At 54.7% G+C, this 24,838-nt stretch overlaps 8 protein-coding genes across 8 annotated transcripts; 3 read left to right on the top strand and 5 right to left on the bottom strand.

Annotated features, from left to right (window-relative positions):
• Positions 1-963: 963 nt before the first annotated feature.
• Positions 964-3,158, bottom strand: BKA78DRAFT_352105 (uncharacterized protein; the record flags this gene model as incomplete). Its single annotated transcript, XM_066891290.1, has 4 exons — positions 964-1,977; positions 2,032-2,637; positions 2,693-2,868; positions 2,927-3,158. The coding sequence occupies 4 exons, from the start codon at positions 3,156-3,158 to the stop codon at positions 964-966; spliced, it is 2,028 nt and encodes a 675-aa protein (XP_066745637.1).
• A 518-nt stretch (positions 3,159-3,676) lies between these two features.
• On the bottom strand, positions 3,677-5,847 carry BKA78DRAFT_368737 (uncharacterized protein). The gene is made up of 3 exons (XM_066892643.1): positions 5,749-5,847; positions 5,101-5,697; positions 3,677-5,035 (listed from the first exon to the last, which is right to left on the bottom strand). Exons 1-3 carry the CDS (start codon positions 5,806-5,808, stop codon positions 4,001-4,003), a joined length of 1,692 nt encoding a protein of 563 aa, XP_066745636.1. The 5' UTR covers positions 5,809-5,847; the 3' UTR covers positions 3,677-4,000.
• A 1,410-nt stretch (positions 5,848-7,257) lies between these two features.
• Positions 7,258-9,026, bottom strand: BKA78DRAFT_120827 (uncharacterized protein). Its single transcript, XM_066882423.1, has 2 exons — positions 8,680-9,026; positions 7,258-8,617 (listed from the first exon to the last, which is right to left on the bottom strand). The coding sequence occupies exons 1-2, from the start codon at positions 8,872-8,874 to the stop codon at positions 7,322-7,324; spliced, it is 1,491 nt and encodes a 496-aa protein (XP_066745635.1). The 5' UTR covers positions 8,875-9,026; the 3' UTR covers positions 7,258-7,321.
• A 668-nt stretch (positions 9,027-9,694) lies between these two features.
• Positions 9,695-10,686, bottom strand: BKA78DRAFT_312043 (uncharacterized protein). Its single transcript, XM_066888266.1, has 2 exons — positions 10,284-10,686; positions 9,695-10,234 (listed from the first exon to the last, which is right to left on the bottom strand). Exons 1-2 carry the CDS (start codon positions 10,571-10,573, stop codon positions 9,736-9,738), a joined length of 789 nt encoding a protein of 262 aa, XP_066745634.1. The 5' UTR covers positions 10,574-10,686; the 3' UTR covers positions 9,695-9,735.
• Positions 10,687-11,688: 1,002 nt separating this feature from the next.
• On the top strand, positions 11,689-15,970 carry BKA78DRAFT_294827 (uncharacterized protein; the record flags this gene model as incomplete). The annotated part of the gene is made up of 2 exons (XM_066886406.1): positions 11,689-12,077; positions 12,172-15,970. The coding sequence occupies 2 exons, from the start codon at positions 11,689-11,691 to the stop codon at positions 15,968-15,970; spliced, it is 4,188 nt and encodes a 1,395-aa protein (XP_066745633.1).
• A 2,766-nt stretch (positions 15,971-18,736) lies between these two features.
• BKA78DRAFT_294826 (serine/threonine-protein kinase cot-1) lies at positions 18,737-20,853 on the top strand (the record flags this gene model as incomplete). Its single annotated transcript, XM_066886405.1, has 5 exons — positions 18,737-19,317; positions 19,374-19,632; positions 19,689-19,945; positions 19,998-20,477; positions 20,538-20,853. The coding sequence occupies 5 exons, from the start codon at positions 18,737-18,739 to the stop codon at positions 20,851-20,853; spliced, it is 1,893 nt and encodes a 630-aa protein (XP_066745632.1).
• A 531-nt stretch (positions 20,854-21,384) lies between these two features.
• BKA78DRAFT_312037 (uncharacterized protein) lies at positions 21,385-22,285 on the bottom strand. Its single transcript, XM_066888265.1, has 2 exons — positions 22,000-22,285; positions 21,385-21,835 (listed from the first exon to the last, which is right to left on the bottom strand). The coding sequence occupies exons 1-2, from the start codon at positions 22,191-22,193 to the stop codon at positions 21,811-21,813; spliced, it is 219 nt and encodes a 72-aa protein (XP_066745631.1). The 5' UTR covers positions 22,194-22,285; the 3' UTR covers positions 21,385-21,810.
• A 319-nt stretch (positions 22,286-22,604) lies between these two features.
• Positions 22,605-24,678, top strand: BKA78DRAFT_331088 (iron hydrogenase; the record flags this gene model as incomplete). The annotated part of the gene is made up of 2 exons (XM_066889848.1): positions 22,605-22,709; positions 22,768-24,678. The coding sequence occupies 2 exons, from the start codon at positions 22,605-22,607 to the stop codon at positions 24,676-24,678; spliced, it is 2,016 nt and encodes a 671-aa protein (XP_066745630.1).
• Positions 24,679-24,838: the final 160 nt, after the last annotated feature.

The following is a 24,838-nucleotide window of genomic DNA, read 5'->3' as shown; positions in this document are numbered from 1 at the left end:
GTCTCTGGTTGGTCTGCGTCTGCGTGCATGTCATCCACCGCCTTCAACACGTACATTCCCGATCCGTATGTCTCCATCTACACACATACGCATGCAGGAAAGGAGATTATATGTGTATCCAGATGCAGCCGTGAAGGCGCGGATGGCTCAGTGGCAAGTCGAAAGAATATGATGGCTCTTCTGCGTCCTACGCGCTGCAGAGGCTGCCGCGGATGTGCGTGAAGCAGTGCCGTATGCGAACGATCTGTCGACATGAACGGACGGACGGACGGCTCGGCCCACCTTTGACAGCTGCATGCGAATCCAACGGTCATGCTGTGTCACATTCCATATTCGGAAGGCTGGGCTGGACTCTGTCTGGACTTTGAACGAACCGCCAGAGTGGTTCGATGCTGCGTCCAAGTGTAGCAGGGGTCTCGCGATCACTTTCGAGAAATGAGAGTGGGAGCGCTGAAGTCGACTTCTTGCTCGATCGGTTGCATGCTGCACACCGCCTCTACAGTGCGTTGGTGCTGCGCATCTGGCAAGTGATGAGTTGGAGTGGAGGGGTTGGGGACATTGAGCAAGTTGAAGGCAAGTGTGCACGATGAGCTGTCTCCGATTTGATGCTCATGCTACCACATGCCTTCAATACTTTCCTTTGGCAGTAAAACTCGCTAGTAGACAGTGATGCTGAAGACGCCCAAAGCGAAGGAACTGTCGACGACTGCTTTTGCTCGATCACTTGACAACCAAAAGCCAACGGAAACAACAGTCCGAGATCAGAATCGTGTGTCTGAACCAAAGCTTCTTTTTCTTAATCAAGAAAAAGGCTGCTCGACTGGTCTGTCTAGGTGATGAAACCGCAGTCAGGAGTCGAGCTTCATATAGAAGGAGCCCGCGAGGCTCACGTGTCTTCGAACAGAGGTATCACGAGGACATATCAGAGGGGTCCTTCGAAATGGGCTCTGGCAAACGGTTCTGCTACTCATACAACCGATCCCACTTCAACCGCGCGCCCAGACCTTTGTCATCGCTGAAAGCGATCTTGCCCACATCATCTCCGGGTCTCACGTCTTGAATCCTCACCCACATGTCTTTCAACAAGCGAGCGCGTTCCGTACTCTCCAGTCCGCTCCCCCCTGGTGGAGCAGAAACGTACGGTGAGTCGCGCGTCAGTGTCGACACGCTGCCCAGAATGTCGGGGGCACGGATCTGGGATTGCAGGACAATGGTGACAATTGCACACAGCGTAAGGACTGTGGTGGCGGCGATGTAGAGGGCCATCCAGCGCGCAGAGATTTTGTAGGTTGAGTCTGTTGGCGTTCTCCAATTACCCGAAGTGCGGGACCAGCCAAAGATCTCATTCATACTACCATCCCATGCATCATCTGTGTTGTTCGTCGTCGAAGGCGTTACATTATCAGAACCAAGGAATATTGTTTGGTTGAGGGTTATATGCCACCAGGTATTGAAAACCATGGCGAGGCGTGTTTGAAAAGCCGGCATGGGTGTTCCTCGGAAGTCTTGAACTACATCAGGACCAAGACCTCGAGTTGGATCTCGGAGATACATTTCCAATGGACCTAATCCATTAGGGTCGTAGGATGCCAAAAGGGAAGTCATTTCGGGGAAACCTTGGAGTGCCCAGTTACCAGTTCCAAGTGCTGTGATTTGGGAGGCTCCTGGCGGCGTGTCAGCCTCTCGAATCCTTGTGGCCATGCAGTCTAGCTCCTCTGCAAAATGTAAACGTGAACATTCGATCCCGACATCAACGTATTCGGTATGAACTCCGCAAATCGTGTAGTTGTCGTAATAGCCGGCGTGTTGGGACGTCCTCGCCCCGAACATGATCGTAGGTTCGACATGCGAAGTGTCATTGCCCGATAAATGTTTGAAAAACATATTTGGAGACTGACCATACTGGGCTGCTGTACTTGGTGAGATCCAATCTGGATGATCAATTTTCCATTGACTGTAATTTCCCCAAGCTGAACACTTGGAGTGTTCGGTCAGTACAAGGACATGCCAATTGAAGTTCAGGAGGCTTACATTGAGGACATGGTATACGGAGGTCAGTTCCAGCGTCATGTTTCCAATACCAGAATCGCTGAATCCCCGGATAGGCATTCCTATCAACGACGCGAAAGGTGCCACTTGGTCGAGTGGAATGCTTATCCATTTACTTGGATCATTTCCGTCAAAGTCTGGAACCAAACGCAAGAAAGGTATGCGTGCGTTGCCCCATAGATCACGCCTTGTGCCATTAATGGCTTTGGGACGGGAAATACGTCGGACAACATCATCAAAGTTGGCGCTAGATCCATTGGAAGTGAGAACGGCTGCGCCGGGGTCTGAAAGAGCGCCGCCGTATATCGTGAGCATATTTGATCGACTCCACTTTAGTTTACCCCCTCCTTGAACATACGCATTCAAAGTGAGCGCAGAGACATTCGTGTTGGGAAAGTAGACCAGGGGAACCTGTGCAATATGAAAGTTTTCTCGAAGCCTCAGAATCCGATCGACAGCGATACCGCCAGCTGGGCTGAATGCCCAAATTGCGAGCAGGACGGCTGCCCAAAAACTGAATATTCGCAGACCAAGAATTTCTTTCACGGTGCTGAAAAGGGTCTGGCTCCGCATGAACATCTCGAGCACCTGAAAAACTTGTCAGCATGAAGCTCCGGTGATTGAAATCCATTTGGGCATATACCCTAAGCTTATCCCCGCGCTCAGCTCGATAAAGGGCAATCGCCCTGACCATGGAGCCCACGACCGCTGCAAAGGCGATGGGCCAAAATGTAGCGGCATACTTTGCCGCTTGGACAATCACCTCGCTTGTCGAAGACTTGGGTTTGTTCTTTAAGCAAGCTATCGAAATACCAAGAACTTGTTGAAGCATCAGTACAAAGCCTATTGCAAGTCGATCGGGGATATTCTTATTTACCAATGAAACTTGTCGGGATCAAAGCAATGAACGCCCGCGAAAAAGTTCGAAGGGGTAGGCTTGGAGCAGTGTCCCGTAATTTCTTCGCTGTTGTGGGCCAGCCGCGGACTACTGACCTCTCTGGTCGCTCAGAGCTCTGCGGTCGTGCCGCCGGTAGATCTTTCAAGGCAATGTCCCTTGATAGCAGACTTGTTGATGATTCAGATTCGCCGAGAGCGCGAGATGTCTCCATTGTGGAATGCAGCCAAGTGGACGGAGGACTCTGACTGAGATTCAAAAGAAAACAGCCTTCATGCTCGAAGATATTCTGTCGTAGGGGAAATGGTCATTGAAAAGCGTGGAGAGAGAATTGGAAAAAGTCGGCGACAGAAGCGAAGAGGTGCGATCGCTCAGCCTTGCTGTAATCCTCAGCTTCACTGCGGCTGGCGGCGAAGTGCATCGTTCCAGGGCTAAGCCAGGAAGCCCTGAGAATTTGCAGTCGTTGTGGCACAAAACGCCGCCATTGATGCATGGCGGCTTCTCAGATGGGATAATCCGACGTCTTCCCTGGAGAAAAACTAGGAATACTCATGCGGATCCTCTCTCTAAACCCATAGCAGAAGCAGCCATCCTTGGCACAAATGGATGCCAACAAAAAGAGCATTTGAATGCTTGCAAGGCTTAATCGTAGCCTTGCTCGAAGGCCAGGCAGGTGATGGCCGGCATGGCTTCTCTTGTACTCCCCTCGGCCTTCACGGCGAATCAAATACCGGCGTCTTTATTGAATGTATTGACAACCTTCCATGACCAGTGAATTGCCTTCCAGATACAATCTGGGTCAGAACTGACTCGACGCTCTCCGACTTCGTGAGCATGTAGACTAGCTCCAGAGGCTTTCTTTTTGTCAAACGTGACATTGCTGATTGAGCTGACTGTATGTATTACACACAAAAGCCGTGGCTCGAAGTTCAACCCTTTTGTGCGTTCGATCAGCTGTTGCCTCGAGAGGAAGCCTGCGTTGTGTCGGAGTAATACTCAGACGCAAAACCTGAATTCAAATCGCAGACTGCAAAACCAACGGCGAATGACAATAGTCTACTCGTAAAAGCGATTCCACTTCAGCCTTGCCCTCAGCTCTCTGTTGTCGCTGAAAGCAATCTTTCCGACGTCTTTGCCTGGTTGCACGTCTTGGATCCTTACCCAGACGTCTCTGAGTAGACGCGCACGTTCCCCACTCTCCAGACCACTACCACCGGGCGGTACGGCAGCAACATACGGCGAGTCGCGCATGAGTGTTGACACGCTGCACAGAATGTCAGGTGCGCGAGTTAGCCACTGTAGAATAATGGTGAGAAGTGCTCCGCCAGACAAAATTGCCGTAGCGATGACGTAAAGCATCATCCAGCGCCTCTGGACGTGGTAGACAGGAGTGTCGGGAGTTATCCAGTCGCCTGTTGTGTTGTCCCATTTCATGAAGTCAGTGTCCCTATTCGAGGGTCCGCTGTGATCGATGCCGACAAAGTGGGTTGTATTGAGCGTCAGGTACCAGAACGTGTTGATGAGCATAGACAAACGCGCGGAGAAGACTGGCATGGCGACTTTCGAGTAATCTGGCAAAGCACCGGTGTGGGAGGCGAGTGTCATCGTCGGGTCCTGGAGGAACATCTCCAGCGGACTGGCAGTCGCTGTGTGACTAGATGCCAGGATGTGGACCATGTAGATGAGGGCACGGCCTTGTATTCCCCAATCTTTGAAACCATCTTCTGTTTCCGAGGTATCATCGACGTCCGGTTTTCGTCGGACCTTTTTGGCGGCGCAGCTAAGCTCGCCCACCTCACTTGAGCGGAAGCATTCCACGGACACGTCGACATAGTTAGGATTGACCGAACATAATGTCATGTTCATGAAACCATTTAAGTTGCTGTCCTGGGTGTGAGCACCCAATATCAGAGTGTCTGTGGAAGGAGTTGAGACGTTTTTTCCATCATCCAGCAAGTCTAAGAAAATGGACGGATGATTTGCGAATTCGCCGTGGAATTCGTCAAAGATCGTAATGTTCCGGTATTTGTGCGCGAAGAGTTGTGTGGTGTTATTTTCAAGCCACCGAGACAAATTCGTCCACGGCGAGCACTGTCAAAATGTGATGAGTGATACACACTTGATGGCAACGCTGGCGACGAGCGAGAGTTGCTTACCTCAAAGAGATTGTAACTGGCAGAGATCTCAAACGTCACATTTCCAATCCCGGTATCTCTGATTCCTCGAATAGGGACTCCCACCAAAGATTCGACTTCCACAATGCTGTCCGTGGGTACGTCTACCCATTGCTCTGGAGAGTTTTCGTCGTATCCTGGGAGCAAGTGGAGAGTGGGAATCCTGACATTGCCCCACATATCTTGCCGTGTCCCGCTAATGGCTGCCGGGAGTGAAAGCCGATTAATAGCATCTTCAAAGCCTTCGCTCGAACCGTTGGCAAGCAACACTTCAGCGCCAGGCGCCGAGAGCGCAGTCCCAAGAAGCATTTGCCAATAAACTCTTTGCGACGTTGCGCCAGAAAGACCATTGTTGCCCGCGCTCCATGATAGATTGTGTCGAGGATAGTACGCCAGGTCCTGGCTTGCAGTCAAATAATTATCTTCGATTGTAAGAAGACGAAGCACTGCTTGACCCCCGGCTGGACTGAAGCTCCACAAGCCAACGAGCAAGAATGCCCAAAGTCCAAGATTCCGTAGATTGTAGCACTCTTTGAGGGTACTGACAAGGGTCTGGCTTTGGCTGAACATTTCAATAGTCTGTCCACGACGTCAGTAAAGAGCTCCCAGCTGCCGTCGAAGAATACATGCTCCAAGCTTAGCACCCCTCTCAGCGCGATATAATGCAACGGCCTTCAACAGTGGGCCCATCACTGCAGCAAAAGCAATAGGCCACAAACTGGAGGCCACTTGTGTGGCTTGCTTCACCGAGTTCCCAAAATCCGCTTCGTAACAATCATTTGTCAGGTAAACAAGGATGCCGAGCACTTTTGAGCATCAGCACTGGAGTATTTGAATGTTGAAGGTAGGAACATCTCACGAATGAAACATGTCGGAACCAAGGCTATCAAGGCCTGGGAAAGGATTCGAAGCGGTATAGCAGTAGCGGTTTCTTTCAGCTTTTTTGGCTGGCTTGGCCAACCGTTGACCTCAGACCTTGCCGGGGAATCAGTGGCTTGCAGGTGAGCCTTGGCCTGACTTTTGATGTTCGATTCTCGAGGGAGTAGTCCGATGGAGGAGTCGGATTCGCCGTATGACGCGTGAAAGTTATCCATCTCGGGAGGAAGCTTGACTGAGAGCAAAGAAAACGCCTGTCAAACTGTCGAAATACTATGTCTTATACGGAAGAGGTCAAATCGGGCGACTTTAGCGTACTCAGCCTTCGTTGGACCCTGCTGTTTGTTGCGGCTGATGATGGGACATGCCGCTATAGACCTACGCCGACGAACGCACGATTAATGAGGGTGCAATATTTTGTGCCCTCTCGGAAACAAAACGTCACCATAATTAAGCTAGCTTGAAGCTCCGTAACAAGGCAGAATTGGACCTCTCGAATTGAATATAGAAAAGAGGGGTGTACGAAAGATTTGATGAGGGGCATCCGGGCATGAGAGGGAGCAGGCCTTGATGCTGCGGCTCGAAATGGATGGGACCGATTGTGTTAGTTTGACGGATGTGGTTGCTAATGCAGAAGTCGGTGACCAATGAAAACAAAGACTCCTCTGCAGGCTAGGCGTGGCTTCTGATTTCGAAGGCGTGGAAATGTGAGGGGGAGTCATAGTAACCGCTGTGGCGGAAGAGAAACAGAGGCGCAGGGAGCGATGTGACTCGAGGGACCGCGTCGCCTCGTTTCTCAACCACCGCCCATGAGCCACAATAGCGCTCACCAACAGCGAAAGGAATCATCAACAACAAGAAAAGGAAGATCGGGGACACGATTCTATTGACACCTACTGTATCCGTCAGCCAGGTCAAACCGGTGGTGGGTTAACACGGGCATGATAGTCGAGGTCTAGTGTTGACCATCCGGCAGCCACTCACCTTGAGCACGCCCATGATAACATCCAACAGACGGTCTCATGTCTCGTGCGTCAACGCTCATATGATGTGCCATCAGCCCTGAAACAAGAGCCATGACTGTCAAAGCTGTGTTGACAACCTCCCCGCCGCCTTACCAGTGACTATTCAAGGGCTGACTTTGGTTTTCGGGTGGCAGAAAAGGTCTTTGCGACTAGGCAAAAGGAGCGGAGAGGTTGACTTATGAGCAAAACACATCCCGGCCTCGCTTTCGAAAGGCACTTCGAGAGTCGTTCAATGAAGGAATCTGATAAATGTATTCCATTTGTTTTTGTTGGTCCAAGAGACCTTTGATTCGCCTTGATGACTAAGTTGTATACCGGTCCAATTCTTCGTCTGTCGGCAAGCATTGTACCAGCTTTTCCTCTGGTCGAACATGCGCATTGCATCGCGCGCTGTACATGATGTTCATTGTGAAAAAATGGTTCTTCCTCTTTTCATCCTTCTCTTTCTGGAGTCTTGGCTTGACATCTATGCCCCACAGCCGCCAACCGTGCGAGTCCGGGTCCGAGTAACGGTCCTGGTCGATGTCGAGCTGCTTCTGCGGTTGCTGACGTTGATTGTGTCCACGGTGATCACCAGCAGCGGGATCGCTCCTCTTTAGCTCTTCACCTTGCGATGCGCCAGACATTTGCTCAGCGGCCATCGAGTCTGCAGCCCAGCCTTCCCGATTCTGGGCCTCGACGAGACTGGTGTCACCATCCTCATCGTTGCCGTCAAGCACTAGTCGTTGCGCATGGATGACTTCGGGAGACACCGCCACACATCTGAGCCCGTCGTGCTGCTCTTCCTGGCCAGGTCCCCCAATATCCGCTCCATTCTTCTTGGGCTTCTTCCTCCGCCCATTTCCCCAACAAAGACCGCCAACCTCATTGTCGAACGCTGCACCTCCGCCATTTCCCAGCCTCTCGAGCAGCTTCTGCGCTCCCTTCAGTGTGATTCCGTACGCATAGGTGCACGTAGGGTGTGGGGACTTGATGACGCGCCGAGTAAAGTTGGGCAGAGGCGTGTAAGCATAACGGTCATCGAGAGCGCGCAGACGCTGGGCTGGGAGGAGAGTTGTGTCTTCCTCATCCATGGTCAGGGTGGTGGAAAACGGAGTAGTGATAGCAGTGCAGTGACCAAAAGCGATGAGGTCAAATTCACGTGTGTAAGGAGATTCCTCAAGCATCGGAGGCGACACCAGGTGCAAGGTTGAGTTGTCCGGTCCGACGATCCCTGCGCCTGGCTCGACCTGCTTATAGCCCAGGATTTCCCTTATAAGGCGCGGTATCCCAGCGTCTGGCGCCAATTGCGAGCGGATCCGGACATCCCAGTCGGCATCATCTTCGAGGATCAAAGCGGTGCTTATGTTTTGGGCAACAACATGGCGCAAGGCGTCGAGATGCGCGATCCAAGCACGCGCGCTGCCAACAGGAGGGCGCTCGCGGTTCAAAGGTGAGGCGCGCGCACGAAAGGTTGCCAACTCGTCGTCCGGTATGCGGCGGGACTGGCGAATGTTGACCTCGAGGCCGGTACGTTTGGCGGCTGCAAGGAGACCTCGTTGGCGCCAGGCAGTCGGCGACGACTGGTCTTCAGATGAGATGGCGATTATGGTTTGGAACTGCAAAGAGCTCTGGTCAGACCTTGACGGGGCACGCGTGTGGCAAAGGTGGGATGCAATACCCCAAGAGTAGCATTGGCAAGGCTGGCATGGCCGGATTGCAGCTGATCTTGCGCGCCTTCGAGCGCATCCGCGATTTGGACTGGTTGCGTATGGGTAAGGACATGCGAGTGCCACCAGATAAAGGCGAAGATGAGGGCAAAGGTGATGATGAAGCGCGACGGCCGTATCGGCAAATGCCGTGCCGGGAGGAGCATTGAAGATGTCAGGATAACATGAATGGCGGTTTCGAAAGATTCTTCTTGACTGCGAATGAAGAGGCACGGCGAAGGCAGAGAGGAAATAAAGAGTCTTGAAGAGGCGATCAGGTGGAGATAGAGTGCTATGGGCAAGCAAGTAGCCGTTTCCGTGCCACCGGACCAATGAAGCTAGGGTCGTAGGCGCGTGATGCGGCCGTTTGATAAGTCCATTGGTGGCCCACGAAGGAGGCAAGGGCGTCCTCTTCGCCTTCTCGAGTCAGCACACGACCAGTCCTGGAATCTGCGACTCATTACAATTACAGATGTCCAGCCTCCTTCCTTATGTTCGAGTATGGAGAGTGATGCAGATAATACCTACAGACACATTTTTTCCCGACCTCAAGTCTGCGATAATGTCCGCCCCGCTTTTAGCCGCATGTGCAAACCCTGTGCCGACTTTGCCTAGCGACAGCAAACAGGGATCGCATCTGTGCTTTGCGCGACCCTATTCCAACTTCATGGACCATGCCACTGCCGGAATCGCTGAAAAGCGCTGCACCGCACCTGGAGAGGCGCAGGATGCTCCAGGACTGGCAAGCGTGCTCTTGATGCCACGGTACTGTGATGCCAGACCGATGCACCATTCTCGGTATAGTCCTTGAGTGAAAGACTTGTAACCAGTCGAGGACAACTTTAGAGACGTGCAGCGGACAGGGGCGGCGTCAAGGCGCCAATCTGCGTGCGCTCGGACAATGCGTCCGATCCCGTATTCGGTGTCCGGCAGACGATACGGCAGCTCGAGTGCGCGGCGATGCAGGGCGACTAGGCTGCAGATGATGATGATGATGATGATGATGATGCTTTCGACTTTCTGCAGCCTCAACGCCAGCCGCCGACCCTGCCCTCATCCCATCTCTCTTTCTTCTCGCGACGCAAGTAGGCCACAGTTCTGCCTTCCCTGATCCTTCTCACGAACTCGGCCACCTCCCGCTCGCTAGCCTGGCCGCCGCCCTCGCCTTCCAAGAAGCTTTCTTCAAGCCCACGACACAGCGCTTCCTGCTCCCCAATCGCGGCGCTGAGCCTCTGGTAAAGAGCTGGTGGACTAAAGTCTTTAAGGGCCTCGTCTTGCTCTGCTTGTTTGGCCCGCCATTGTCGTTCCAAGGCGCGCAAGCTCAACAGGCGAGACTGGACGTCTTGGCGCTCGTGCTGCAGGACAGACTCGAGATTCTTGAGGGACTCGGCCAGGACAATGTTTTGAGAAAGCGAGTCTTGGATAGGTGCGATTGAGGCAGCGACAGAAGGATGAGCAGTGTCGGGAGAATGGACGAGGGCACGTTGGAGCTCAGAGTTCTCGAGGACAGCCTGGAGGTCTGCTGTACTGGGGCAGGGTCAGCACGTGGAGGATCTAGGGACTCGGTTGGGTGAACTTTTTGTCTTTCAATATCTCGGGCAGCCAGCCGTCCTCTGGAAGATCTATCTGCGGAAGTGCATCTTCGGGTTGTTGGTAGCCTGCTCCAGACTCGACTTGGTCGTGGGCTGGCTGGCCATAGATGGGTTGAGATGTCTGCGCGGTAGTGGGTGTGGGAGGTAGAGGTGGGCCGCCCAGAGGAGTACCTCGACCGCTGGAATGGGTGGAAGGTTTGGGCGGGGGTGGAGGTGGGGTGGACGAGTCGAAGTGGAATTGGGACTGAGAGGGGTGTGGGGAGTGATAAGACATGAGATTGGGATGATGCGAGAGAGGCTGGAGGAGAGATTGGGTGGAGGGGCGGATAAATGAGAGCAATCTGGCGCGAGTTGTTGGTGGCCGAGCTAGCAGAAGCAGTAGAGAGTGACGGTGTTGGTGACGGCAGAGGCGGGCACAGATCAGGTTAGGCAGGGCGTCATGGAGAGACAGTTTTTCCGAGCCGGGCCCAGGATACCGCCGGGTGTGTCGGCTGTGACAAGGGACATGGGCAAAGGGAGCTGGCGCGAACCGAAGCGGCAGCCCCAGGCAGCACGCTACGATAGGCGGGACGCTGACAGGAGATCTGATCGGGCGTGCTGCTTCTGCTGCGGAATCCCGGATGCTTGGCAGGGGAAAAAGAAAAACCCTTTGTTAGACTATATTGCGCGTCTGTTCCCGGAATAGCCGTGTTTTCTGTCATGGCATTCCTGCGCATGGAAAGTCGATGGACGACAGCAGAGTCCAGAGCAGGTGGAAGCCCCCCTGACGCAGAGCAGAAGCGTGGAATGATAATGCGCCTTGGTCAGGGCGGCCATGGAAATTACGCGGCGTCGTCGCCAATGGACAGTATAGGCGCAGTCGCCGAGGCCGGGGCGAGGGGGAGCTGTATTCCTGGTTGCTCAGTCGAGGTCGAGGGGCTCAGGTTCCTCCAGTTGCCGCGCTGCGTGGATTGGATTGGAGACTGCTGGGAGTGCTCGAATCGCGCCACTTCCCGCTCAACTCAACATGTCCCCCCGCTCTCCAACAATCTCCAGTCTTTCCTCTCCCCGTCACAGTCTCAATCGTCACCGGCCACTCGAGAGACACACAAGCGCCCGCTGCGCCATCATCTGCAACCGCATCCCCCGTTCGCGCCAGACGTCCGCTCATCCCTGCTGCCGCTCACTGGACCCACGCCAATCAATTGCTTGTCCTGGCTTGGGGGTGCGACGTGACGACCACCTTGGCCGCGTCCCCAAGCGCAGACGTCTCCCTTTTCCGTACCACGTGTGGCCGACATTGAATGCATTCCGCCGCCGCGCCAGTGTCGACAAGGAAGAGATTCTCCCTCCCCAAACCGCTTCTTGCAAAGGCAATGACTGCCACTCTTACCCAGAGCCAATTGGAAAATGCAACCCGCAAACATTTCTCCACCATCCCGCCGGAGCTCCAACGCTTCTGACACGCCCCTATCACCCGATATAGCAGACCCTCGGCATAGTCAAGCTTGGCTACCAAACACCAATTCGCCTTCGTCCCAGTCGTTTCACGCTCAGACGTCTCAAACTCCCCGCCGCAAGCCTCTACCCAAGGACGCTTCACCCATAGCTGCGCGATTCTCCCCCGCTGCATTCTCCTCCACGCCCTCGTCCGCCGGCCAAGCTCACCTTCAGGACGAGTCCTCTGCCCAGGGCTCACCTCTGAGGCTCGCTTCGCGCCCCGACTCTATATCCATCCAGCCTCTATCCAGGAACAAGGCACCTTCAGACGGCCCAGGGAACCCAGCCGGCCTCGACGGGTAAGGCACTCCCCACCATGCAAGGCGCCGCCGCATGAAGACACCACCCCGTTTCGCAGTCGATTTAGCCAACTGACCATGTACGTTTGTATAGGATTGCGCATGGTAATCCTTCGAGTCCCCGCCAAAATACCAAAGATCCGCTAGACGAGTACTACCCCAACGGCGAAGACAACGGCCCGTCGCGGAGGGCGTCCTCGCAGTACGACCACGAAAACTCGGGGGCTGGGGAAGAGCGATCAGGTTACGCAGAAGTGGCCAACGGCGCCAACAACCATCGCCCAACGTCCGCTGCATGGCATAACGGTCAGGCGCAGCAGACCCCAAGGCCGCACAACCATAATAGAACACATACCATGACCTCGTATGGAACCAATGCAGCTAGGACACCCGATTTGACACTCCAGGGAGAAGACGGCGTGACCGAAGATTTTCTCGATTATGACCAGCTCACCGACGACGAAAAGGAAGGAGATTCCCCGAAAACACCAAACCGGAGTAGCGTTACAAGCAAAAAGTTCAAAAAGTTCTTTGGGTGGAAACCAGGATCGCACAACGTAGGAGACTCGCCAACCACTTCCTTTTCTTCTGAGAGATCAAGTAGCCCTGGAGCATCGCCTAACATGAACAAGAAGGGCCCTTCGTCGCTGGATGTGACCGCCGCCAACGCCGCCGCGCAATCCTCGTTCTTCACCGTCCCTGGAACCCCCCTGTTCTCCTCGTCGCCAAGCGTCAATGCGCACGTTGAGGAGCTCGAAAGGGAGCTGCGCGACGTCAGCGTCGAGCTAGCCGAATCCATTCGCCGAGAACTGGACCTGGAAGATGAGGTCGAACGTACCAAAACGGACAATCCACTAACCGGGTCGGACGCCAACCGTCGCACCAGCGACTACTTTTCAGATTCTGGTGCAAGCTCTGCCAAATTTCCTATAGGTGATACCGAGTCTAAGATTGAAGCCTTGCAAAAGCTCCGCCGCAAGGCCGAGCAGGAAAGAGCACAGGCCAGGGTAGAGGCGGCCCAAAGGCTGCAAGATGAATTGCGGAGGAGATCGGACCTCGAGGCCCAAGTCCAATCCTTGGAGGAGCAGATTCAACATGGATCGAGCAGTGACCGGGTTCGGGAGCTTGAAATGAGCATCGAAGACTACAAACGTCGTCTGACCGATGAGCGACAGGCCAAAGACAGCTTCCAGGAGATTTTGGAGGCTCTCCAATCAGAGCTCAGACACGATCGGGATGAGAAGGATAACCTCAAAGACGAAATAATACCACAGCTTCAAGTCAAAATCACCAACCTCGAAAACGGCGCAACCGGCTTGCAGGAGCTTACCCGCGAGAACACTCGGTTGCAAGCAGAACTGAATGCATTCCAGACCGAGATCCTACCAGACCTACGCAGCCGCCTGGACAAACTGAAAGAAACAGAAGAGCAAAATGAAGTTCTACGCGGGGACCTCGAAAACGCCCGCAACCAAGGCGACGAGGGGCTCGCGGAACGCATTGAGAAGTTGCAAGAGGAGAACGCCCGCCTTAGGCGCGACATAAATACGTTACAGAACGACGCCAACATCCAAGAAGTGGTGCAACTGAACGCTATCCAACTGCAAGCTCTCGGGGAAGAAAACTCCAAGCTCCAGCAGGAGCTCTCGACCCTCCGCAACGAGAACACAACTCTGGCCAATGCTAGGCGCATGGAAATGGAGCTGAAGCAGCAATCCAACCGCTTCAACACCATCGCGGAAGAAGGTGACTCCTTCGGAGGCGGCGCTCAATCGCCGGTCATTGGGCTCTCTCGGTCCAACTCTCTGGCCCGCAACTCGGTCTCGACGCTCAAGCGCGGCTCGAGAGCATCGCTGTCACGCTCCAACTCGGTCAAGGACAAGAGCGAAGCACCACGAGATGTCGGAGATCGCATCAAGGACGTTGAGGAGCAGAGGGATGCGCTACACCGATCTCTCAAGACGCTTTTGGCGCGGTACGAAGTGGAGAAGAAGGCACATGATAAGCGAATCAAGCTATTGGAGATGGAGCGCGACCGAGCGCTCAAGAAATCCGGCCCTCGGCGGACGGCTTTCCATGACGAAGTGACAAACCTGCGCCACGAAGTCAACACGCTGCGTCGGCGTGCTGATGATGCCATGGAGCAAAAGTGGCAAGTGGAGAAGAACTTGGGTGGTCTGCGAATGGACCTGGCACGCGCGGAACTCGAGACCAGCTCACTTCGCGACCTTTTGACCGAGAAGGACATTTTCGTTCAGGAACGCCGGCCGTCTGCCAGCAGCGTGGGCAGCGAAGACTCTGCACACACTGCGCAGGCAGCCATTACTCTTGACAAGGCCTACAAGGAACTGCAGACCATGCATGCGCTGTCGCTTCGGCGCATCCAAGATCTCGAGAGTCAACAGCCAGCCAGCGAAGAAGAGGCAGAGACCGTTCTCGCTCTACTGAGGCAATCCATTTCTGCTGCAGAGGCAGATCGTGATGCCGCAATCGCAGCTGCTGCATCATATCGTGCCACAGCTTCGTCGATGTCTGGAGCCGAAGCGGCCTCAAACGATGAAACTGGTGCACTTCTTTCTACCGCCATGGCACTCGATTCCCTGGCCCAACAGGTATCGGCGCAGCTGGCCAAGAACAACGCACTGCGCGAAAGATTGGGAGCGGCTATTGGACGCGGCGAGCAGGAGCAACGCGCTTCGGCCGCGCGCATCACGGCGTTGCAAGCAAGGCTGCGGACCGCTGAAGAGGCGCTCGTCGCGGCTCAAAACCACGCCGAAGACGCATTGGGTCCGTTTGAGGAGGAGCTGCGTGAGCTGGACGACGCCCAAAGCGCCAGCTTGAAGCGCATGCAGACGGCACAGGGTCTTTCACCGAGCAAGAGCAAGAGCCATGCCGCCGCGTTGGCTGCAGCCGCAGCTGGCGAGCAGAGTGGCGATGCAGGCAACCACCTCCGCAGCCCGGCCGTCTTTGGAACACCGGGCCGCAGTCCTCGTCTTGACGTGACAACTTCCGGTCTCGGTGTGAGCATGGCACAAGTGACCAAGACGGGCTCGCTGGAGCACAACGTTGCAGAGCTAGAGAAGGCTCTTCGGGCCGCCGAAGCTGAGATGGAAGAAGTGCTGGGAAGGATGAACCGGGCGCAGGTTGAGGTTGTTGAGCTTCAAGGCGAGAGGTATGATTGTTCTCCTTTCCCGTTTCATTCAGTTTTCGCCGTCAATACAGTTACGGTGGCTGACAGGTACACCTTTTTTTCTTGCGTCCAACAGAGACGAAGCAACACGCCAGACCAGACGTCTTCAAGCGGAGATCGTCTCTCAGAGAGACGAGATGCGCGCGCTTGTTGCCTAGGCGTAGCCATCAACATCGACCGGCCCAACACCCTACGCACTGTTGCGTCAGATAATGCGATGGAGTCGACAACCACCGCGGTTTCCAGCGATGTCCCAAACTTTGGTAATGCTCCAAGCCTACGCGATCGCCGAGACAGCGTCCTTGGAGACTCTGGTGACCCAAAAGTCGAAAAAGATTTCTCGTCGAAACGGCTGCTCTCTTGCCTTTCCCCCCCTGTTTCTCCCCGTTCTATTGGTTCTGTCTCTGGCTCGTCCGTTTTCTTTCCTGCTTCAGATTCTCAAAGCCACACTTCCGTCGCAAAGACTACATCTATCAGTGCCACTCCTGGTGTTGATGCGCACAGCACCTCTGGCGGCTCTGACGGCGTAGATCAAGTCGATGGCCCTGGTGATGAGGACAAAGTCGAGGCGCCAAAGCAAATGGAAGAGTCGACTGGGGCGAAGAAGATGAGAAGAGACAGCTGTCAAGACAAGAGTGTCGAAGCCGACGCAGAAGGTTGCAACTCCTTAATCACGCGGTTCTTGACACCGTGGTGGGAGTGAAATGTAGGAGCGCTCGTGTCGCCTAGGGCCATTTTTTGGATTTAATCGACAGCCTTGCTCTTGGAACACCCACCATTCGGCAAATCTGACAGCAGCAAGCGTTCTAGACCGGAGTTTGGTGTTGATTTGGTCGCGGACATCAATCAAACCCGTCTCGTCCGGCGGGCAAAAAGCGGCGACGCCTGTCACTGTCTTTCCTTCTTTCCTCTAATTGACAGGAGGAAGCCTCGTTTTTCTGTTCAGCATCAGCCGGCGTTTTTCTTATTAGTAACAGGAACACTTCTCATCAGCGAGCGTTTGGTGTTTAGGAGCTGGGCGTTGACCTTTGAAAGCGAGGGCGCGAACGAAGCAGAAAAAGAAAAGTATCTCGGTTGACTGTTTGCTGGGAATTTTCATATTTCATTTCTCATACTCTCTTCTTTGTATTCTATTCCCTGTACAACTACTACCGTCATTGTCTTATTGTAATAGCGTAATTGAGGAGGAAAGAAAAGAAAGTAAGTCGTAAGGGAAGTCAGCGGAGGCGTGGGAAAAGTGGAGGTAGCTGGGAGATGGTTGGGTTGTTCCTTTTCGATGCTGTCCGGGCCCGGACTGTGTTGTTGAGGGGGTTGATCAATGAGAGATGTCTTTCCTTGTGCTTTGTGTCGTCCAACTTTGCTCCGAGTGATCAGGAGACGAAGCCAACACCAATAGGAATGAGGCTGAGGAAATGATGGCCAAAAATAGGGACTTCCAGCACTCGTCCAAACAATTGCAGCACAACAGGAGGTGATGTCCAAAGCGGTTGATGCGGACAATGATTGGACGGGATATGCCGGGCTTTCGCCTGATCTGACGACCTAATTGGTCGTGTTTATTGCCTACAGAAGAGTCAAGCGCGGCAGGATGCGCTCGATTGGGAAAGGGGTGAGACGACACACGACTTTCTTGCTAGACCCCTTGGCTGCTACAGTGGTCGACGTCGTCTTGAGCTTTCCGTGCGTTGTTTCCAAGTCGTCATAGGTGTTTCAGGCAAGTGCTCGCGCGGCCAGGCGGTGCTATGTCCGTCTCGCACGGGTGCTTGCTATATCCGCGGGCATGGTTCATGTATCCAGCAAGGAACATGGGCCTTGCAAAAGGGCTGGCGGACCGTCCGCCCAGTTGCAGCTTGAGAGGGAGAGGGAAGACACGAGAGAGGGCAAGAGCACGAACCCGGAAATGTTGAAACGGGACAGGTGTTGCGAGCCCAGAAACAGACAGTTGAGCCGTTGTGAGGGCATGCCACGGACGGAACTCTTGCCGTTGACAGTGGCTTGCATGCTGCGGACACCAATGTGATGTCTTGCTGTGCGTATGGTCTCTTGGCTCAACGCATGTCGTTGGCGAAGGCGGACAGCAGCATGTGTCTGCTCTCCGGTGTCGTTGTCGTGTTACGTTCCAGCCAGAATAAACTAAGTGCGTGGTTTTGGTGTGCTTCTATACACAGCCGTAGTTGTAGACACACAGCATGGCATGATAGGAAGCATCCGAACGGCTGGTCGCATGGCAACAGAAGAGAATTCTAGAAGGGGGGGCAAGGAGCACAGAGACAATATATTTGAGCCGTGGTGGTGCTTGGACAACGCACGAAAGAGGCAATGGTGATGGGGTTGCGGGTGTGGGCTGCAGTGTGAAACGTCGGCAGGTGGTAGTGAAACGCATCAGGCAGGTTGCAGAGGCAAGGCCTAAGGCGCCAATCATCCACGAGAGAGAAGATGCAGGAGCAAGCAAAAAGCAGAAAGGAGCAGCAGACTGAGAAAAACGCTGTGGCACGTGCTGACGCATGGCGACCCCGGAGCAAACGTGAAGCTCTCTCGTCAGCCCATTGTTGGTCGACTCGAGCGGCACGGCAACAAAATAGGCGAGAGACTTCACAACAGTTCCTGTATAGACAAATAGCCAAGTAGGCAATGGCAAGGCGAACAGCGCGCGATGAATACGAACGATGTTCAGGACTCGGCCAGCGTCATAAGGGGTCCTCGGTACTTGGCCGGTTTTACTACGACCCCGGCTGCGACACGTCGAGATGGCATCCAATCCGTCGCTTGCAGCTGCGCGCTCGACCATGTGTGGACGTCGATTCGACTCTACGTGCTGGATTCTGCAGATAATGAACAAAGTGAATAGTGAATGCTTTTTCCAATTCCTTGCAGCCAGCCGCGCTATCGATACGGCCATGGCGTTTGCGTGCGAGAGCCAGCCCAGTGTGACCCCCTTCCGTGCCTCAATTCGGTCAGAGTGCCCGTGTCCCCCTCCTCCCTCTGCCCCCCCAAATCCAACGACATCTGGCCCAATTCGCTTCTTCCCTCCCATCCCCAGACCAAACCCGAGCTGAGCGCGCGAGCTGGTTCCTGAGCCCCAGAACTTTTTTTGCTCCATCTTCTTTCACCTTTCCTCCATCACTCCTGGGTTGCCCCGTCGTTCACTTTACACGCCCACCGACCACACTTCAGGCCGCCTTCACCCTCTGGCTGTGAACGCCATTGCCACCGCGCCCTACCAGGTCCCGCGCTCCAACTCCTCGACCTCCTCTCCCTCCCGTTGCCGCGGCTCTCCAACACCTCAAACGCACCAATAACCTCCTGTTCGCTGCTGGCGGACCGCTGCTAGACTGTGAGAGCAGACTTCCAGGTAGGGGTCCTCCGTTCCGCTAACCCCTCATCCCCTCCTCCCGCGACAGGCATTTGAGCTTACCTTTCAAGTGTCCCAGGATCCCCAGTTGTTACCACTCCTGCCACCCTGCCCATCATGCAGAACAATCAGCCGAATCGCCTGCATCTAAACTTCGGCTTCAACAACGACCGGTCCAACCTCGCCGCGGAACAGGGCCGTGCATATCCCACGACTCCCTCCACCTTCCCTCAGCCTGTTTATCCGAACCAGAATGGCCAGCAGGAGGTCTGGGGAACTCAGCAGTCAAACGCCGCCTCGTACTTCATGAACGCCCAAGGAGGTTACCCGCCCCAATACCAGCAGCCGGGCATGCAGACTCCCGGTGCATACCGCCAGCCCGCTGGCTACGTCGATGGTGCCAACGGACTCGTCCACCAGTTTTCGAACCAGAATTTGGGTACGCCGCGCGCCGGTAGCCCATACGGCAGACAGCCCTCGCCGAACCCACACCGACCCAGAACCGCGGGATCGCAGCAGCCGCAACATGGCAACTTCTTGACGCCCCAACAAAGGCCCACCCTGAACGACGAAGAAGCCCCACCCAAGAACCCCGACAGATATGCGGACAACATCAACAAGAGGGCCAGGCTGTCGACCGGCTTGGTCCAGGACTTTTTCAAGCAGAGCGTGCAACGCGCCCGCGATCGGAACGCTAGGTGAGTCTGGCGGTCTCTTTGGAACATGCGGCTGGAACTAACCACTCTGGCTACAGAGCACTCGAACTTGAGCAGATCCTCTCCAACAATAAGATTCCTGACGCTACGAAGGAGAAGCAGTTGGTGGAGGTGCAACAAGCGGAGCTGAGATTCTTGCGGTTCTTGCGGACAAGAGAAAGGCCAGAAAATTTCCTCACCATCAAGATCATTGGCAAGGGTGCTTTCGGCGAGGTCAAGCTCGTACAGAGGAAGAATGACGGCAAGGTTTACGCGTTGAAATCGCTGATTAAGGCTGAGATGGTTAGTGGAAACTCGGTAATTCCTTTTTTGGCGGAGAGGCCGGTGTTGGCCGTAACTCTGACTGGTTACAGTTCAAAAAAGACCAATTGGCTCACGTCCGCTCGGAGCGTGATATTCTCGCCGAATCGGACAGTCCTTGGGTCGTCAAGCTGCACACGACGTTCCAGGATGCCACCTTTTTGTACATGCTGATGGAGTTCCTTCCTGGCGGTGATCTGATGACCATGCTCATCAAGTACGAAATTTTCACTGTGGACATTACGCGCTTCTACATGGCCGAGTTGACACTCGCCATCGAAGCAGTGCACAAGCTTGGCTTCATCCATCGGTCAGTTTTTCCTTCCGGGGCGTACATCAAAAGCATACTAACGTGACGTCAGTGACATCAAACCCGACAACATCCTCCTCGACCGCGGTGGACACATCAAGCTTACCGACTTTGGTCTCTCCACCGGTTTCCACAAGGAGCACGAAGCTTCCTACTACCAAAAGCTGCTCAGCAGTAACACCAAGCAATCCAACCGCGAGAACCGCAACTCTGTCGCCCTTGATCAGATCCAGCTCACTGTTAGCAACCGCACTCAAATCAACGAATGGCGAAAGTCCCGTCGTCAACTTGCCTATTCGACGGTCGGCACGCCCGACTACATCGCTCCTGAGATCTTCAGTGGCAGGGGTTACGACTACTGCTGCGATTGGTGGTCCGTTGGCACCATCATGTTCGAGTGCTTGATTGGCTGGCCCCCGTTCTGTGCCGACGAGCCTCACGAGACGTATCGCAAGATTGTCGACTGGCCGCGCCACCTCCACTTCCCCCCTGACCAGCAACTTGACCCCGTATCTGAGGACTTCGTCAGAAGGTGCGTTCTGCTCAAAATTCGACTTAGGCTTCATCGTTGGCTGACCATGTGACTTTGTAGCCTCATCTGCGACTCCGATCACCGTCTTGGTCGCATTGGCGGCGCAAACGAAATCAAGAACCACCAATTCTTCAGGGGCGTCAGGTGGGGCGATCTCCGCCGCATGCGCGCGCCCTTCGAGCCAAAGCTGCAGTCCAACGTCGACACGCAGTACTTCCCCATCGACGAAATCGACCAGCAGGACACGTCGGCGGCGCTGCGCGCTGCCACGGCGGCCCAGGCCGCAACGCCCGGCGGCGAGGACCTGGCCGCCGAGATGAGCTTGCCCTTCATCGGCTACACCTACAAGCGTTTCGACGCTTACAAGGGCACGTAGAAGCAATTCGAAGGTTTTGTTTTGCGGCGTCTCAAAGAATTTTTTGGTGGGCAGTTGCATCAGACAGATGGGATCTCAAATTTTCAATTCAAAGCGGTTGGCGTGTGCATAGACGATGAAGAAGTATTTCAGCAACCACCGACAGCGCAGCTTGTTCTGGCAATGATTCGATGCTCAAGTCTGCCGTGCAGGCTTTTGCAAAGCTTTCTCGCCCCCCAGCTGCGCACATGTCTGATTGTTTTATCCGGGGGGTATTATGGCGAAAGTTTCTCGGTCTGAAAATTGGAAACTTTGCAATGGCGTGCGAAGCAGCGTCTTGCAGAGCAGGTGTATGGTGCGAATGAGGAGGGAGAACAGAGGACTGAGGCGGCAAGTCGCGGGTGCAAAGCGTACGCAATGGTGGATCAAGGACGAAGTCGAACGAACGTGGACGCGGTATCGGATGGTATGGTACGGAATGGCACTGAAGGCGATTTGTAGAAGTCTCTCCAGCTCTCTAGGCACATAAATGGTATAAAAAAGAACCTCGGATCTCTGGGCCTATTGTTGCTTGCCTGTGATGAGTGCACATTGAACGCAAGATGACTTTTGTAGCAGTTGAAGGTCAATCTATTCTTGAGAAGCTACGCCAGGTCATCCATGCCAAAACTCCTTCCAACTTTTTCCAAAATCAAAGAACGCCCCAAGCGCTTCCCCCAAGCGACCGGCTTGCTTTCGAGCAGACAAGACTAGACGCACCGAATTTGCTCGTTCGTGTCTGATCTCTCAGGCGAGCGGTGACCGGTGGTGGGGAGCTCAAATGGCGTTTTCGCCTTGTCTTTCGGTGCATGGCAGAACGGAGTGGTCGGTCGGTCTCAGCAGGTAGGCCTGAGACAGGGGATTGTGGAGTTTTGGATCGGGTCGCCAGAGTCGAATATGTGGGTATATGAAGGTCATGATGTTGGTGGGAATGTTGAGCTAGCGTGCTTCGAATTGGACCATCCTGTGGTAAGAATGGTGTTAGCGATTTTGTTTGAAAGGCTTTGGTTTGCTTGCAGGGCAGCTGGTCCTTCTTCGATGGTCATGCTCTGCTTCTTTTTCTACGTTCTCACAACCAACGGAGACCTCTGCCGGCAGCTTTCGCTCGAGCCTCAATGTGAGAGTTACCTGTTCGTCCGCTCCTTGTACAGCACGCGGTGACCGCACTCGCGGCACATGATCTGCTCGCCGCGCTTGACCGTCACTCGCGCATCGCAGTCGCCGCACACGTAATGCACAGGCTTGATGGTCTCCTCAAAGGTCGGACGCGAGCCGGCGCCGGTCGCCGCGGTTTGCGAAGGGGGCTGGTAAGCTTGAGACATGGTGCTGGCGTCGAGAGTGTTGTTTTTGGAGGAACGTTGGAGCGATGTGAGTCAACAGGGTCGTGTTTGGATGGTTGACAAGTGATAGCGGCGGAGAAGAAAAGGTGTGGACGCGCTCCGTGATTCGAAGCCCTATGAGCCGGTTTTGGCAGGCGGTGAAGAAGGGCACTGGCGCTGCCGCGGAGAAGATGCTGACAAAACGAGCTTATCGATAGGCCGAACTCGGCCGCCACTGCTCTGCGCCATGACGGATGCCGGTCCTCTTCAATTATTAACGGCAGAACGCTTTGCTGTACATACATTTTTCGCGCTGCTTTTTCTTCCTACACACTCACCTCACGCACGATACCCCTCTTTGCGCTTTTGATTTGCTCGAATTCTTGTTCCAGAAAAAAGAGAGCCTACTCCAACATGAGCGCAATCCTATCCGCCGACGATCTCAACGATTTCATATCGCCCGGCGTCGCGTGCATCAAACCGATTGAAACGCTGCCGACACAAAACGAAGAAGCCTCGGTGAGCTCTCACGATCTGATAATCTCTCGCCTCTAGCACACGACTTACGGTGCCACAGAATGCCTACGAAGTCACAACAGAAGACAAGGTCGCCGCCGCAAACCCTCCGCCCGCCCAGATCTCCCTCACAGACTGCCTTGCCTGCTCCGGCTGTGTCACCTCCGCGGAAGCTGTCCTCGTCTCGTTACAGTCGCACACCGAAGTATTGAACACGCTAGACGCACATCCAGAGCTGCCGCTGCCATGGCTCGCACAACAGAATGGTCACGGCGCGAACGGGATACACCACAGGATAAGCGGCGCACCGAATGGGGTGGGTGACTCGGCAGGAGAAGGGAGAATATTCGTCGCGAGCGTTAGTCCACAAGCGCGCGCCAGTCTCGCGGCTACGTACGGCGTCAATGAACTAGAGGCGGGACACATGGTCGAGCAACTCTTGAGTGGGCCCTATGGTCTGCGAAGTGGGGGGAACCATGGAAGCGGATTCACCTGGGTCATCGACACGAATACAGTGCGAGAGGCAGCACTTGTACTCGCCGCGGATGAGGTCGTGTCTTCGCTCTCAGAGTCCTCGACGGATAGCTCTGCGCCAAAGAAGCCCATCCTTACATCAGCATGCCCCGGATGGATATGTTATGCGGAGAAAACTCATCCCTACGTCCTTCCGCATCTTTCCCGCATGAAGTCACCGCAGGCGCTCGCTGGAACTTTGATCAAATCTGTACTGTACCGCAAGTACGGCATCCATCCTTCGAAAGTGTGGCATCTGGCTGTCATGCCCTGTTTCGACAAGAAGTTGGAAGCCTCGCGCTCTGAACTCACTTCCGACTCCTGGCTACCCCCTTCTGAGTCACAAGACGGCAGCGTCAGGGACGTCGACTGCGTAATCACTGCGCGCGAGCTCCTCATGCTCGCCCAGTCCCGTAACACCTTCTTCCCCCATCTCCCTCGTGCTCCTTTGCCTCGCTCGCACCGTCCTCGGTTCCCCGACCCCACCATTGACACGTTTCTTTTTCCACGTCGTCGGACCCGGAATGGCCCCGCGGCTGCTGGCCCTTCTGGTGGCTACCTTTACCACATCATGCAAACATTTGCCGCGCAACATCCTCGTTCCTCGGTACACACTGAGCGGGGTCGCAATGCCGATGTCGTAGAGTACATTTTACGAGCGGCAGACGGCTCGACCATCATTAAGAGCGCACGTTTCTACGGCTTCCGTAACATCCAAAACTTGGTCAGGCGGCTGAAGCCAGCTCGAGCAAGCAGACTGCCTGGCGCCGCTGTGAGAGGGGGCGCAAGGAGACCCGGCGGTGGCGCCGCCGCGGGAAGAGGTGGTGATTCACAAGGCGATTATGCCTACGTGGAGGTCATGGCGTGCCCTGGAGGTTGTACGAATGGCGGGGGTCAGATCAAAGTCGGAGAGCTCGAGGAGCTGCGAACGCAAGGCGATGCTCAACCAGATGGAATGGAAGACCAAGCACAAGAGGCGCCGGCAGTCAAGGCTAAGCCCGGACCACAAGAGCAGAGGGAGTGGTTGGCGAAGGTCGATGAGGCGTACTTCTCCATGTCTTCAGGATCGGAGGATGAAGAAGAAAGCGAGGATGTCGAGATGGACGGCTTCCAAACACACAATGGTGCGAAAGGTACCGATGTGGACATGAGCGATCTCCACACGGCACTGGACGACGCCATGGACGTTGATTCACGCATGACAGACGACACCGCTCCTGCATCCCTCAAATCGATCTATCAAAATGGGACATCAAACCCGTCTGCAGCAGGCGCAGATATCTCTGCGCCGCACATCCACGACATTCTAGAGCACTGGGCACGGGTCACAGGGATAGACGTCGACACCCTGACAATGACGAGCTACAGAAAGGTCGAAAGCGACGTCGGCAAGAAGAGCAAGGTCAGCGACGTGGAGAGAGTGGCTGGGCTTGCAAGCAGTATTGGTGGAGGGTGGTAATGGAGTCGCGACATCTTTACGTTCAATAGAAGGATACCATGTCACGAAGAGCTAAGATTTGAGCTTGGACTTTTGGATACATACAATCAGCCCCATAAACAACGTCTTTGACGAAAAGAGAATTCCCAGAACTACTCTAAGATGTCGACAAAGTCTGGGT

Source organism: Phyllosticta capitalensis (assembly GCF_038381095.1).
Source record: "Phyllosticta capitalensis strain CBS 128856 chromosome Unknown BKA78scaffold_4, whole genome shotgun sequence".
Classification (NCBI taxonomy): Eukaryota; Fungi; Ascomycota; class Dothideomycetes; order Botryosphaeriales; family Phyllostictaceae; genus Phyllosticta; species Phyllosticta capitalensis.
The sequence above is the reverse complement of the archived record's forward strand: the minus strand, read 5'-3'. Positions and strand labels throughout refer to the sequence as shown.